The sequence below is a fragment of the Lutjanus erythropterus genome, chromosome 12, assembly GCF_056507025.1.
Source record: "Lutjanus erythropterus isolate fLutEry1 chromosome 12, fLutEry1.hap2, whole genome shotgun sequence".
Taxonomy (NCBI): domain Eukaryota; kingdom Metazoa; phylum Chordata; class Actinopteri; order Lutjaniformes; family Lutjanidae; genus Lutjanus; species Lutjanus erythropterus.
The window spans coordinates 19267077-19281232 of record NC_139328.1 but is presented as its reverse complement, the minus strand read 5'-3'; the positions used below and the strand labels follow the sequence as shown (position 1 = coordinate 19281232).

Sequence of the window (14156 nt, the reverse complement as noted above, 5' to 3'; positions counted from 1 at the left end):
ATGTGCCTGTTTTTTTCCCCCATTTGAAAACTGGTCACCATTCACTTCCATTGTTTGGGATACTCTGCAACACTGTTTTTTCTGTGAAACCCCATCAGTGTTTTGTGGACTAAAAAACTAAACCCAACCTTCAATTGGCAAGAGAGTGAGTAGATAATGACTGAATTTCATTTTTGGGTGAACTATCCCTTTAAGTGAAGCCACAGTCAAATGGATCAACTAAATTAGATGCAGTGTGTTGGTAGAGGTGCTGGTAGTGGGTTCTGTTACCTTTTAACAGAGCCAGGCTACCTGTTTCTACCGGTTTTCAGTCTTTATGCTAAGCTAACCAGTTGGTAGCTATAGCTTCAAATATATGAGAGTGGTATCGATCTTTACAATTCCTTTTAGTAACATCAACATTTTTTGTCTCTCTTTTTGCTACTAAATTCTAGTATTTGCACACTAAATCTGATCACTGCAGTGTTTTGTTATTTACTGTCAGAATAACAGGCATCTGCATTCCATGTCATTTGGATGTTTTCCATCTATAAAACTGTATCTGCTGCAAAAATCCCTGTGAAAATGTATAGTGGCTGCATCATATAAATGCTCAAGAGGTCAGTGAACAATTTAAGTTCATTTTTCTTGTAGTAAAGCCTAACCTTTTAGGCAGGACAACCTTAAATTACCCCAGCCCCCACACGTGTCAGCAACGTGACTCTTCTCCACCAGCTCCTGACAGCATCAAAGGCTGCCACCACATTTCAACAGTTGGACATTTTAAATATTTAAGGGAGAGATCGTAACTAATAGGTATAATTTCAAAGAGAGTGTCTAACTTTAAAAGTGGACATTTGGCTGCTGCTGCTGTTTTTCCAACTCATCCATCTAAACTGTCGCGTGGTCGAGCAAACTGATAGAATCTACCTCGTCACTGTGTGGATGCACAGATCACCCGCAGTGGAAAATGTTACTTATGTATGTAAAGCCTGTTTCTACAAGCTCACAACATGCAGGCAGCAGCTTACATGCAGGGGACATCTGTTAAGTCTGGGTTTAATATTTCCATTGATTTAACAAGGGCAAAGTTTTTCGATTAATTAACAAATTAGGGGGAAAAAATTGTGTCACTTGAAACGGTGTCAAAGGGATGGTGGCGCCCTAATTAATGGTCATTCTAGCCCCAGCTTTGAGTTACACAGGAGCTGCCTGTCAAACAGATAACCCTGTTAGAGGAATGTCACCTGCCTCAGTCTCAGCATGTGTGTAGGTGCTCATGTTTGTGAAGTGGATTTACCAACACAGTGCTCAAGGACCATTTGAAAAGCTTGTGAGTAATAACATTTTTCAAAAGAAAATGCCTTTTTAACAATCATTTTATTAAAGTAATTTGGAAACTGTACTGTAGGATGGCCAGCTCAAATGGGAAAGGTGAAAAAGTGTCCAAATTTGAGACATTGAAACTTTTGGAGAAATGCAGAAAGGAAAGAGATGATGCCATGCTCAGAGAGAGTGTCCTCAGAGAGAAACTCAGACAGTACGAGTCAAGGATGCGTTCAACTGAGGCTCTGAAACAGAAACTCAAGACCTTGACGATGGACAACAAGGAGCTGAGGAAACAAGTGAAGGCTCTACGCACTGAGATTGGACTTGAGAGCAGCCCCAAATTCAATGGAAAGACCACAAAGGACATAATCAATGACTTGCATGAAAAGGAGCGTGAGTGCAGCTCCCTGGTGGAGAAGGCTGGGAAACTGAGTCTGACCATTGATGATCTGACATCAGAGTTGGCAAATACAGTCACCTCTAAAACACTTTTAGAGGATCAAGTGCAGTCACTGCAGCAAAATCTCAAGGATATGACAAATAATCAACGCCGTCTGCTGAAGCTGTGGGAAGACAAGAAGTCTCAGAGGGAGCAGCTCGCTCTCCCTGCAATAGCTCAGAAATATGGACAAAAACCATTGGTCCATAAAGCAATTCAGACTGAGATGTCCATCGGATCATCCCAAAAGCTCCCAGTCAATGCCTTTGAGACGAAGCCATTCTCTCGGGATCATGAGAAAAAGACTGTATTGGATAAACACAGCTTTCCAACCTATGGAAATGGATATCATCATGACAAGAAAGCTTTCCTGCATGATGAAACCAAAGGAATTCAGAACTGATTTTGATATATTGACTGATAGCCACTAACATTGTAATTTAAAAAAAATAAAGCAGAGATATAGCAAATGATAATTAGACTAATGTTTAATATATCTGTTAATAAACAAATGAGTAAAATAATATAATATTTAAACACTGAAAAGCAGATTTATGGCTTGTCTTTGTGCCTTGTGTAATTTAATTCAGTGATAATGCAGTTATTTCAGTGTTTTATAGATCTATTTCAGTTAACATTAATCTCAGATAGCGTTTAAATACTATTGTTTATTAGCTTATTCCGTTTAACCAAGTTTGCATTGGCCAGAGAGTACGAATTTATTCATATTTTATTGTCGAACAACCTCATAAAACTAAATTCGTGTGGCTGTTAAACTGGCAGCAGGCATGGTCAGGACAACTATAAGTCGGGGTCCTTCAGAGGTCCTTTGAATGCATGTGGCGCGATATGGGAAAGTAAACGGAAAATAGTTTGACAGCAGGAGCCAAGGAGAATATTATTGCTGTGAGGCTCTCCATCTGTGCGAACAACATGTTTTCTACAGAGCAAAGTTGTTGGTTTGTTCGTAAGGTGAGTCTTAATGCTTAATTTTTCATTCATGAAAGAGAAACTGTATCGCGTGTGCTAGCGTGCTAACTCTAAGTCTGTTTAGGCTAGCTGATGTGAGCGAAGCTAACATTAGTTCTGGCTAAGTGACACAAAATATTAAAACAAGATACAGAGCAAGAAATGAAGTACAGTTTCACTAAAAAAAACATACACTATGGCACATATACTATATATGTAATAATATAAGTTACCAAACTGAAAAAAGACCCAGAGCAAGTGAGTTAAAAAATAAATGGGACTATCAAGAGCAAAATAGCTAACGTTATGTTTTTATGATTATCTTACGAAGTTTTAATTTTAAACTTCGATATGGAATGAACTATGTTGAAAGAAATAAATCAAATTTCAAATAACCTGGTAGTCTAGTTTCATACCTGAATATGATTGATCCAATACATTGATCAAAAATATGTTTTATGCTTATATGTTCAATTCAACTGATTATTAGTTGGTTGCTAGAGTGGGTTTGATCGTCTCAGTGTAGTTATTATTGTGTGAAAATCTTATTTAGTTATTTTTACGAGTTTCACTATTAGTTTAACTTTTTTAAATTACTATATGGGAGGTATTTGGCAGGGACTTAATAAGTTCGAAATAGGTAATTCAATAACATGACAACATTTTCTGTAGTTCACTCAGTCTGTCAACATGACTGAGTCTAATGCATATGCAGCAATGCTTCCTCATGCTTATTGTTTTGACAAATTTGACCAAATTGACGGACTTAAAATAAAGATATTTCATGTAAATTTAATCATAATTAGTTAGATTTGTATCGTTTTGGTTAGTTTTCTTTTTTGTTCTTAAGTCTAGTTGTGTTTTTAATTTCAGTTAACTGATTTTTTTTTCATTCCTTGATTTAGATTTTACTTGTAGTCGATTATAATAAGCTTGATCAAGATGTTTAAGTACTTTTTCAGCTTTAAAAGACACCCAGATTAGCTCTTTCCAAAATGTATGTACACATAAAAAGAGGAAATGCTCAGTACTGTAAAGAAACAAAAATATTAGGATCGGCATCTGCAAATAACTTAAATTTTATGAAATCATCAGATGATTATTTTCTTCATTATCAAAATAATTGTTTATCCTATAAAATGTCAGAAAATATTTTTAAAATTACTAATTGGATCAATATTACAGTATATGTATTTTATCTCAAAACACAAAACATATAAATATAGTGAATATTACAGTCTATGACTTGTTGAAACTGTTACTGCATTCAGTCTCATTCAAGTTTACATTGTAGATCTTGACAATGTTGCAGCAGCATTTTGCAGAGAATGGAAATTTCTTTTTTTTAACATATTGGCAGCTAAGCAGAATAGTTTGTCAGTTTTAAATATCTGTCGTAACAGTGGCCTTGGTTAAAGTCAGTTAATGAGAATCTGTTTGTTATGTGTAATAACAACTGACTCCTCTGTTCAGGTGATTTGCTGGAGAGCTGCGGCGAGTATTGCTTGGGCTGTCTTGTTGTTGCCACCCTTCACAGCAGTTTTTACAATCCTCAGCAGGTTCAGTCTCTTCCACCCCATCCAAACGATATCAGGTCAGTCACCATGGTCATTTTGAGATTTGATTCTTTCCTGTCAGAAGTTGTGTGACACTTACTACAGACAGTCTTCTTTTTTACATGCAGAATGCCTGTCCCTCTTAACAAGTGCAAGTGCCGTCTTCTCATTTATCCTGTTGTGTGGAGTGATCCTCATGGTTGGGTTCCTGAACCTGGAGTATTACACAGGTGAGTGGCAGGACGCTGGTTATAATTGTTTACTCACATCTTGCTTTGTATAGAAGGATGCCTTGTGATAGGTGGGAACTGCTAATTTACTATTCATTAATAGAGCAATCAACATTTGTGAAAGTGTAATGAGTTATGTTGTATCATGTTATCTTGATAAATGACGAAATAAAAAGATTAACTGATTAACATTGATTTAATTTTGTTAGCACTGTACATGCAATATAATCAGATAAATCTATGACATATACAGGTGTGTTGCTTAAGTTGCATTCTTTGTCAGTACTGAATGTAAACAATATACCTACACATTCATATAATTCATTGTTGGCAACAGTGTCTACTGTCTAGCAAAATGTGAGAATTTCGATAGCTTGCACATATGTTTGTCTTTGGTTGTAACTCTGTTGTTTATTCTGTTTCTCTTCAGTCATCCCGACTATTGCCTGTTCAAAAATCGCCCTCCTGGGTCAGCTGCTCCACCCTCGTCAGTTTCTTAGCTCCCTGGCCCACTGTATCATGGGAATAATTGTGGCTTGGTGTTGTGCCATCACCACTGGGGGAAGATACGAAACGCTTGCATACCCCATTCCACAGAGTGATGGGTGAGCAGCTACCACATAAAACTGTTTATAATGTTGAATTTCACATGCTTCATCTGTAGTCTAATTGTTTTAATTTGTTTTTAACAGCAACAGTTCCCCTCAGATGTGTCTGAATGAGTATCACCTCATCCTCCTGCTGGCTGGAGCCTTTGTGGGACTCTCTCACAGTCTGCTGGGTGTGATCTACAACATGAACTATGTCTCTTTCCAAACTGTTCACGTATGTGCTATGACTTTGCTTATTTATCTGACTGATGATGACTTTTTTGATGATTTACGCATCTGCCAATTAACATGTAAGATGCAGGTTTCTTAAACCCTTATATCTTCAAGTATACAGGCCAACCCAATCTTTGCAAAAGCAAAATACCTGTCACTATCCTTAAAATAGTATTTTATGGCTAGACTTGATGTTCACTCATTGTTTTTTGTCCCCAGCAATACAAATACCTTCGCTTTAAGGGATCCCTGCCTTTGGTGGTAAAATGCAGCGCCACTCAAGCACTTTACTCCATCAGGAACTTCATCGTAGTGTATTTCTTTTTGGGTAGGTGACCTCTGTTTATAAGTGAAACTTGGGTAACGTAGAGCTCCAGCACTTTCACGTTAAGTCTTCTCCCAAATAGCCTCTTGGAGGTCAAGTGTGTAAGATTTATGGGGATCTCTTGGCAGAATACGGCAGGAATGGAACATAATATTACTAAGTATGCTTTCAATAGTGTATTATCACCTGCAAATGAGAATTGTTTATGTTTATATATACAGAGGGTGTGAGCCCTCTTCTATGGAGGCAGCCATGATATACCACCCGTGTTTCTACAGTAGCTTAGAATGGATAAACCAAACACTGGCTCAAGATGCAGCCTTTTGTGTGAGTTTCATGGCCACTGTAGGTTCTTCTGTTCACATGGAAGGGGAGAGTGAGTGTTTGCAATTTGCAATCTGCAAGCTCATTACCTGATGCAACTAAATCCTCAACACTGGTGCTTTTAACAGTCTTGTTTTTATAGACATATATTACCTGAGCCCTGTTTTTAATTTGCTCTTGTCTTTTTCTACACCAAGACAACATGAAAGTCAACATATGTATTTTTTTTTATGTTAACAGGATATATTCCAAAAGCATGGATTTGTAAAACACTTAATCTTCACTTGAACAGGTCAGTATGGATTCTGTTTTTTTTTTTTTTTTGGCCCTGCCACACTGTGCTGCTTCCTGGACCAATATAAAGCACTAACGTAATGTATTATATGTGCTTAATCTCCACCTCCAGCTCTGCTCACCCCCTTGACAGCATAGCAGGACTGCTGGACCTCTCCCTACTCTACCACCTGTGGCTCAGTGCTGGCTTCCTTCTCTTCACATGGCACATCACACTGCTGCTCTTTAGGATCTTTGTCACTGAGGTATGAGTGTCAGTAAAAGACAACAGTTAAATGAGCCCTAATTTTCCTAAAGTAAATGTCTCATTGTGCTATAGTCATAGTAAAATTTCACAATTTTTGTTATTGGTTTCCTTCTGTCTCATTTAATTCATTCTAAATTTTCTTTTTGATCAGCCCTTTCTTACCTGACTTTGGCAGGCATAATCAAATCTGACTGCCAGTTTTGTGGCTCTGATTGGCTTTAAAATAGAATATATTGTTACAAAGATGACCTCTGCTTGCCTTTAATTATTCAGAGACAGTAGGTGGCAGCATTGTCATTATTTTGAATGTTCAAGTATCTGCAGAACACCAGACTGAACTGGATTATTCATGGTGAACATCTCAGAATTTATCTGAAGTGATCAGTTAAAATGTCTCTTGTAAAACTTGACTTTGAGGTAATGATTTATTTGCTGTGGTTCCTGCAGGTGTACAGTTTTCCTGTGCAGTCGTCTTTCAGTGAGGACGCCCCCCATTGTCTTCCTAAAGTTCTTACTGACAAGCAGCCAATGATATTGAAGGTAGATAAAACACAAAATTAGATTCTTTCAAGTATCTGATTTTTTTCATGTTTACTGATCATCAGATTTGTGTGTTGTAACTTGTCTTTCCCAAATTTTAGTTCCTAGCTCTGCAGGACTTGGCTCTGCTGTCTCAACACTCCCCATCACGACGCTGTGAGGTCTTTAGTCTGAGTCAGCCAGGTCTGCCATGTTGCTTGCACAGAAAATACATCTTACCTTTTACTATTTCTAATTTTTCCTCTTTCAAGTAAATGTTGACACACTTCAAATATTCAGATTTCATTTTTAATTAGGTTACACCAAAAGCAAAATGCAGGGGTCTCACACATCAATTGACCAGTTTTGTCTTTGGAAAACCCATGGAAAATGAGCGCAATGTTGATTGTAGTGGAAAATCTTATTTTGTCATGGAAAATTATTTCAGCATTCTCCTACTTTCATTTAGCTGAGAATGAACTGGCCCACTAGCATATCAGAACTCCCCAAAACAGATTACATTGTCATTGTGTTCAGGATCATGTTATTTTTCAAATTGACTATTTTGGTGAGGCTGGTCTGGATTATGTTTGCAAAAAAAGGCTGTGATTCTCTTTAAAGACTTAAAGACATAGTATTGTTAAAAGTCTGTGACAATTATTAATCCTTGCAAACTCGACTCAAACTGTGAATCATACATTTTAGTATGTAAAATTTTAGTCTAGATTTGTCTGTAGGCAAATTTATAGGCTACTATTTGTGTTATTGGCTTTTGAGCAGCAGTGGTCAATATAAGATGATGCATTTATGTACATAGCACCAGCCTCACATGGAATACAAAGGGATTTCCAAAAGAAACAATATAAAATACAATGGTGGAATACTATAAAAAAACAATATTAAAACTACATAAAAAAAGGCAAGAAATCTCTCTAGGTCTCTAGAAGAGAGCGTGAAACATTAAAATATGTTTCTTTATATTCTTGTCTTTTCCAGGGGGCCATCCTCATAACTGGAACGCCATCAGTAAGGAGTGTCTGTCCCTGCTGTCTGATCTGACGCAGAGACTTATAGCCTATCATGAAAATGTAGCAACCAATGGCAGGGTCAAATCACTGTCCACTGGGAGTGAGAGGAAGACTTCATCTGATACATCAGGTTTGTTGCTATAAAATCCAAAGAAACCGACTCATTTACAATCAGTCCCCTTTATCTTTTCTGTTGCTCTTTGTCTTCTTAAAAGTAACCTCAGGTACTGATGATCTGATGAGCCCGAAGCCGTCTGTACTGCTGAAAACTCCAGCTTCTGTCTTTGCACGCTCCATCGCTGGTGGTCCTCAGAGCCCTCTGACGGCACCGTTCACTCCTGACCTGGACAGCCCTTTTGCGTCTCCCAGCCTGCGGCGTCTTACTGCTCCTGTGGAACAATGCTCGCCGTGGTTCGGCACAGTGCAGAGCCCACACGTCATGAGGAGAGGCCCAAAACTCTGGTCCACCTCCACAGGTGAGGGGACAATAATGGAAGACATCCAGTCACTCAGATCATAGACACATACAGATCCAGTTTCAGCTAAATAGTTGCCAAAAATTTATAGCACTGCAAGACCATTTATACTAAAAATGATTAAATACTGTGTGCATACAAGGTAATAGTGAACATGACTTATCCTTTAGATGATGGCAAGATGTTTTGGCAAGTGACAAAATTCAACTTATTGGACTTTGTAGCTCTGAAACTAATGTTGAAAGAATAATTAACCTGAAAATGAAAATTCAGTCATTATCTACTCACCCTCATGCTGATTGAAGTTCGGGTTTAGTTTTTTTAGTCCACAAAACTGCTGGAGTTTAACAGGAAAACAGTGTTGCAGAATCTCCCAAACAATTGAAGTGAATGGTGACCAGTTTTCAAATGGTAAAAACAACTGGAAAAAAAAGAAACATAAAATACCTTCATACTGCTTGTCTGTGTAACACAAGTCTCCTAAAGCCCAGACACTGTTCACTTGTGTGTACACACCGTTACACCACACACACACACACACACACACACACACACACACACACACACACACACACACACACACACACCTAGATCACAAGGTCTGCACGGCCACGTAAACGTGACTCCAAGCTAAGGATCTACAGTGAAGATTTAGGTTACAACCCAGGTCTCTTAAATTTCATCCATGCGTCCATCCGTCTTTGTCCCTCCCACCGAGCATTCATGGAGAGACGTGAGAGGACTTGAGGAAATGTGTTTTAAGAGACATGAGACGTCCTGTCCTCTGTAGCGTCACATGAAGCGACGTCCCTTCATGGTGACGGAAACAGCTGATCAAAGCTGGCTCAGCTGTCAGTTGACTGTAACAGCTGTGCAGACTTTTGATGGCGTTTGTCTGCACATATGTGCTCTGTGTTAATATTAATAAAGACTCACAGTCATCATCAATGTCAGAGCAACAGCCTGTTCCCTGTTTAACAAACACCTGCACATGAAAAACAACCTGCAGTCTGCATTTAGACTGTACTGTGTCCTGATCTGATACAGAATGTGTTTATATTATTTATTTATCATATGAGTCTGTGGTTATTGATATTCTGATTGGGAATTCATTATTGAATTATTCAGAATATGATTATTGTGTATTTTGGACAATAGAAATGTTTTGTTGGGACTAAACGTTTCTGGGAAAAAGTAAAATAATGTAACTCGTATCAAACCCGATGCTCAAGAATGATCAGCCTCACATGTGATTGGATGAAATGACGATAAATAATGTAAAAAGTGTTTCTCACTGACAGACTCGCCTCTATCTGACTTAAGTTATGATAATAATGATTTTAAAAAGTAATGGGAAATCATGAAAACAAAATGATCTTTAATAAATGAAGAAAGTTGTATGTGGTGATTTTTAGTTATGAGCAGGTTGGCTCGGACTTCATTTGAATCCTCATGTGCACATAACTCGTCAACCTGCCACCACCTGAACCATTTATTGTCTCAGATTTAAAAACAGAGCCTCCAGAGCTTTTACTATGTGTTGTGTTTGAGTGTTTTCTTTAATCATTTACTTAAATAATTAGAGAGGCTGCTAGGGACATTTCCCTGCGTGCAGCTCTTGTGCATGTGAGTTCAGTAGAAGATAGATGAATGATATCAGGGAAGCCAGATCATTTGACAGTTCAGTTGTGATTAACGTTTGTCTCTGTGCAGATTCACAGGTCAATGGCAGTCCTCAGTCCTCTCCTGCCTCAGTTCCCAGTCCGAAGCAGGAACCATCTAAACCAAGTCTCTTGGCTCAGTTCCTCCAGAACAGAAAAGAGCAGGTACTTCAGTCTTGTTGTTGCTCTGCAGAGTTACAATACAGATGTTTTATACAACATTGACCAAAGGCTTTTCATACTTAACATATATTAACCTTGGGTTAACATTAGTGGTCATACAGAGGTTATCATCTCTGTCTCATCTGGTTTTTATGACTTCCACAAAACCAACAACCTGACAGTCACCTTTGCTTCATGCAGTGATTGGTCAGGGTGTGCACAGTGTGAAAAAGGACAGAGTTGCATTTGCTCTTCAGATTCTTTTTTCTACATTCCTCATTCACAGCTCAGTTGCACCAATCATCTTTCTTCTGGCACCACAGAGGTGTGCTTCAGAAATGAGGCATGCCAACAGGTTTTAACAAAGATTTTTTCTTAGTCCTTGTTCTTTGTTTGTCATTGTAATACTCATTTCAGCCACAAGAGGCTGCAGTGCATCACTAGGACAACAGGCTTTCATTAAAACATATTTCATGCCAAAAAAAAGACTTGACAGTAATACAACAGTACTTGCATGAGAAATTAAGACTCACCTGGAAGAAAATATGAATTCTTTTAGTCCTGTGAAGAGGAGGTAGTGGTGCACCTCATGCCACACAGGGTAGAAAGAGACTTAGAGAATAGATCACTTGCCTCTCAGGACTTCTGCACTTATCTGCAACGTGGTTCTCTTTTTACTGATCACTTCCGCTTTATAAAGTGAAGATCAAATCATCCACATTTGTTCTGAGCTAAAATTGCAGAGATGGTTTTAGCCAAGGGTTAAGTGTGAAAAGCCAGTGTTTCTTGCCTTTGTGCTGCATATTTCTTGTGTAGTTTTGAAAGCAAAACAACTTTACACTTAACTGTCTCATTCAGGTTAAAAATTTCTTGGCAAAGCGGGTGCTGATAATGTATTTGTTTAACAAGGTAAGGACATGTTGTGTGGCATGTGCATGCTGTCTTCTTTAGGCTTCTGAACACTGGGGCTCCCTGCATGCTCTCTAGTAGATTTCCACTTGGTTTCAGATCTAATCTAGCACCCTCGCCCTGTAGACATAACTGACTCAGCACTGCTGGTTTAGGGTTTGATTGTGTAGATATTACTAAATGCAGCTCTTTTCCATCCCACTAGCTGTTACAGTGAGCCTCACTAATTGCTTTAAAAGCTGCCTGTTAAGAGTTGTGTAACACACCTGTCTTGTAAATCACTTGACTGTCAAAACTGTTTGTTCTAACCAAATGTTGAGAAATCATGTGCTTGTGATCACATTAGAAGTGTGAGACACTGCTAAACATATAACAGTTGCACTGCACCATTTCCTATTTGTAGAAAGTAGTTTGGTTAGTCTTCTTTGCTTTGAGGTTTATGTATCTTGCTTTGATCATGTTTGCACGTTGTAGTATGGTCTCACTAAAACATGTCCACTCCCTAACTCATCACTCAGTCACTGTAAATGTGCATCAGTTTGTTAAGTAGAGAATTCATATTAATCAACATCGCCTCTTTCAGCTTCCAGAAGCCTCCAGTCAAGCACTGTTTGCAGACAGCCAGGCTCACATCTGGGCTCTAGAAGGTAGGAAGAGATGCTGGACTTCATGTTCATGTGATGTGGAAATGACCTGTTGATACATTACTACATTACTGTGTCCTCCCTCAGGGCTGTCTTACCTCGTTCAAGCCTCGTTCACAGAAGACCAGTTTGGGGTTGTACAGACTACATTGAGCAGTATTCTCAGCTGCATGCTGGGCTTACAAGAGGTAAGCTGTCATGATTTACTGCTGCTACCCTGAGAGTACGTATTGGCGCAGCAACAAAGTAAAAAAAAACAATCATCATATTTCATAGGTCAGCTGTATTGTATTTGAGTGTGACAATTGGCTTTGAATTCCATCAATACAAACCTTAAACTGAACTTTGTACCTTGAAAACAAACAGAAACTTTGCACTACTTTGTGTTTGCCAAGATTTGAGAAAGTTAAAAGGACCAGTTCATCTAAATCATGAAAAAAAAACACCTTTGCACCTTTATCTGACGGAATTTCTCAAGTGTTTCTGCACTAAGACTACCTTTAACTGTTTACAAGAAGCACAGACCTCAGGGAAAAAATTGGAAATAATATTGATATAGTACACAGTGACATAGACAAACAGGTACACACAACCAGAGCATCACTACACACACTGCAGTGTGGATGGAGGCAAAACAAAATGACCAAAGTTCTTGCTGAGCATTGCACTCCCACTGACAGCAGTCATGTCCTGTCCTCCTCGTGTTCAGGCAGTAGATCGACACTTCAAACTGCCTCATGCCTCCAGTAAGCCTGTCAGGTCCACTGGCAGCATGGGAGACTCCACCTACAAAACACTGCGCTTTGCTCTCAGGGCCACACTCAAGACTGCCATCTACAGGATAACAACCACTTTTGGAAAGCATTTAACGTAAGGCCTTTCATTAAAATTGACTTCCCTCAAATGCCAGAAAATAAGTATACTGAATACACTCATTTTTGATATTTATTTTTCAAATCCTCAGAGCTGTTAAGATGTCTGCAGAGCACCGGAAAAGATTGCAGCAGTTTCTGGAGTACAAGGAATAACACAGCTGACACTTTGCCTTCAGATTCTTATGAGTGTGATTTGTGTGTGTGATTTGTGTGTGCACACGTGTGTGCGTGCGCTAGCATAAATGAGGTGAAAGTGAAAGCCCATGATCGTGCCTCTTTTAATATTTATGTCTGCACTATGTCATGGTGGATTGTATTTGATAGAATAGATTGCATCTCCAACATGCATGAGGCAGGAAGCCCAGCTGATAAACTGAGATGGGCTGTTATCGCCTGTGTTTGGGAGATTTAAACTAGCGTACTGTAAAAAAATACACAACTCATTCCAATTCCCCCCCTCCCCCCCAAGTTGTATTACAAGAAACTCATATCAAGTAATCATGCTTGTTAAATGGGATGAGTTGTAAAGGGCTACTCATGCTGCATTTATACTCATTTTTTTCTGGTTTCATATTTCGTCTGCTTTCCTCTTTGTGATTTCAAAACCTTTGGTGTGATGAGCGAGAGATGGCACGATATGTCAGAGTAGTGAGAAAGAAGCTGTGTTTTTTGTTATCAGATTTTCAGTTTCAGATCACAGGTATCTGAGTGTGTTGTTTTTGTAGATCTGGTTTTGTTCTAGACACCAGCCTGGAGGACCAGTTTTAGAGCTGTGCACATCAGTTCAGGTTCTCCAATCAGATTTACAGACTAATTTGTACATGTTGTATATTTGTTTTGTTTGTGTGAAGTGAGGCTGCCAGATCGAGTATGGATTTATAGTGTGGCTGGTAACAGCTGTGTGTGAATATGTGTTCTCTGCCAACATGTATGCAGTTTAAATTCCCACTCACAGACCTGTTGAATAAAAACATGATGTAAGGATCATTTGTCAGGTCTTTTGTAATTTCTCAACTGCAACAAGGAGTCTCTGAATGCAGATAACTTCTTCAAGGAATTTGAATTATAGATCAAGTTTTGCTACACTTGGTAAAAAGTAGAATGCATGAGGTCATGGGCATAAATTGGAGGGTGTCGACTGAACAAAGGGCGGCTTTTATACACTTAATTTTTACCTAAAAATCCTTGATGTACTTAACAAGATGCAGAGATGTGAAACTGTTTTTATATATATATTTTTTTAATTTGGAAAAGTTAAGGCCTCTAATACACTTACCTGGGTACTGAACCTTCAACCTGCCCTCCCACCCCCACCCCCACCTCCACCCCTAAATCATCAATTGGGCAGCAGGCATTTTGGACAGAT

At 38.7% G+C, this 14156-nt stretch overlaps 2 protein-coding genes across 2 annotated transcripts; both read left to right on the top strand.

Moving 5' to 3' along the window:
* The first annotated feature begins 41 nt into the window (after window positions 1-41).
* Window positions 42-2308, top strand: LOC146317884 (uncharacterized). The gene has a single exon (XM_084731446.1). It carries the CDS (start codon window positions 1392-1394, stop codon window positions 2148-2150), a length of 759 nt encoding a protein of 252 aa, XP_084587572.1. The 5' UTR covers window positions 42-1391; the 3' UTR covers window positions 2151-2308.
* Window positions 2309-2556: 248 nt separating this feature from the next.
* On the top strand, window positions 2557-13005 carry ndc1 (NDC1 transmembrane nucleoporin). Its single transcript, XM_084732927.1, has 18 exons — window positions 2557-2719; window positions 4190-4310; window positions 4401-4502; window positions 4933-5107; window positions 5195-5327; window positions 5546-5654; window positions 6216-6267; window positions 6382-6514; window positions 6964-7056; window positions 7158-7239; window positions 8032-8193; window positions 8279-8539; window positions 10253-10365; window positions 11221-11271; window positions 11855-11918; window positions 12003-12103; window positions 12625-12785; window positions 12880-13005. The coding sequence occupies exons 1-18, from the start codon at window positions 2681-2683 to the stop codon at window positions 12941-12943; spliced, it is 2016 nt and encodes a 671-aa protein (XP_084589053.1). The 5' UTR covers window positions 2557-2680; the 3' UTR covers window positions 12944-13005.
* Window positions 13006-14156: the final 1151 nt, after the last annotated feature.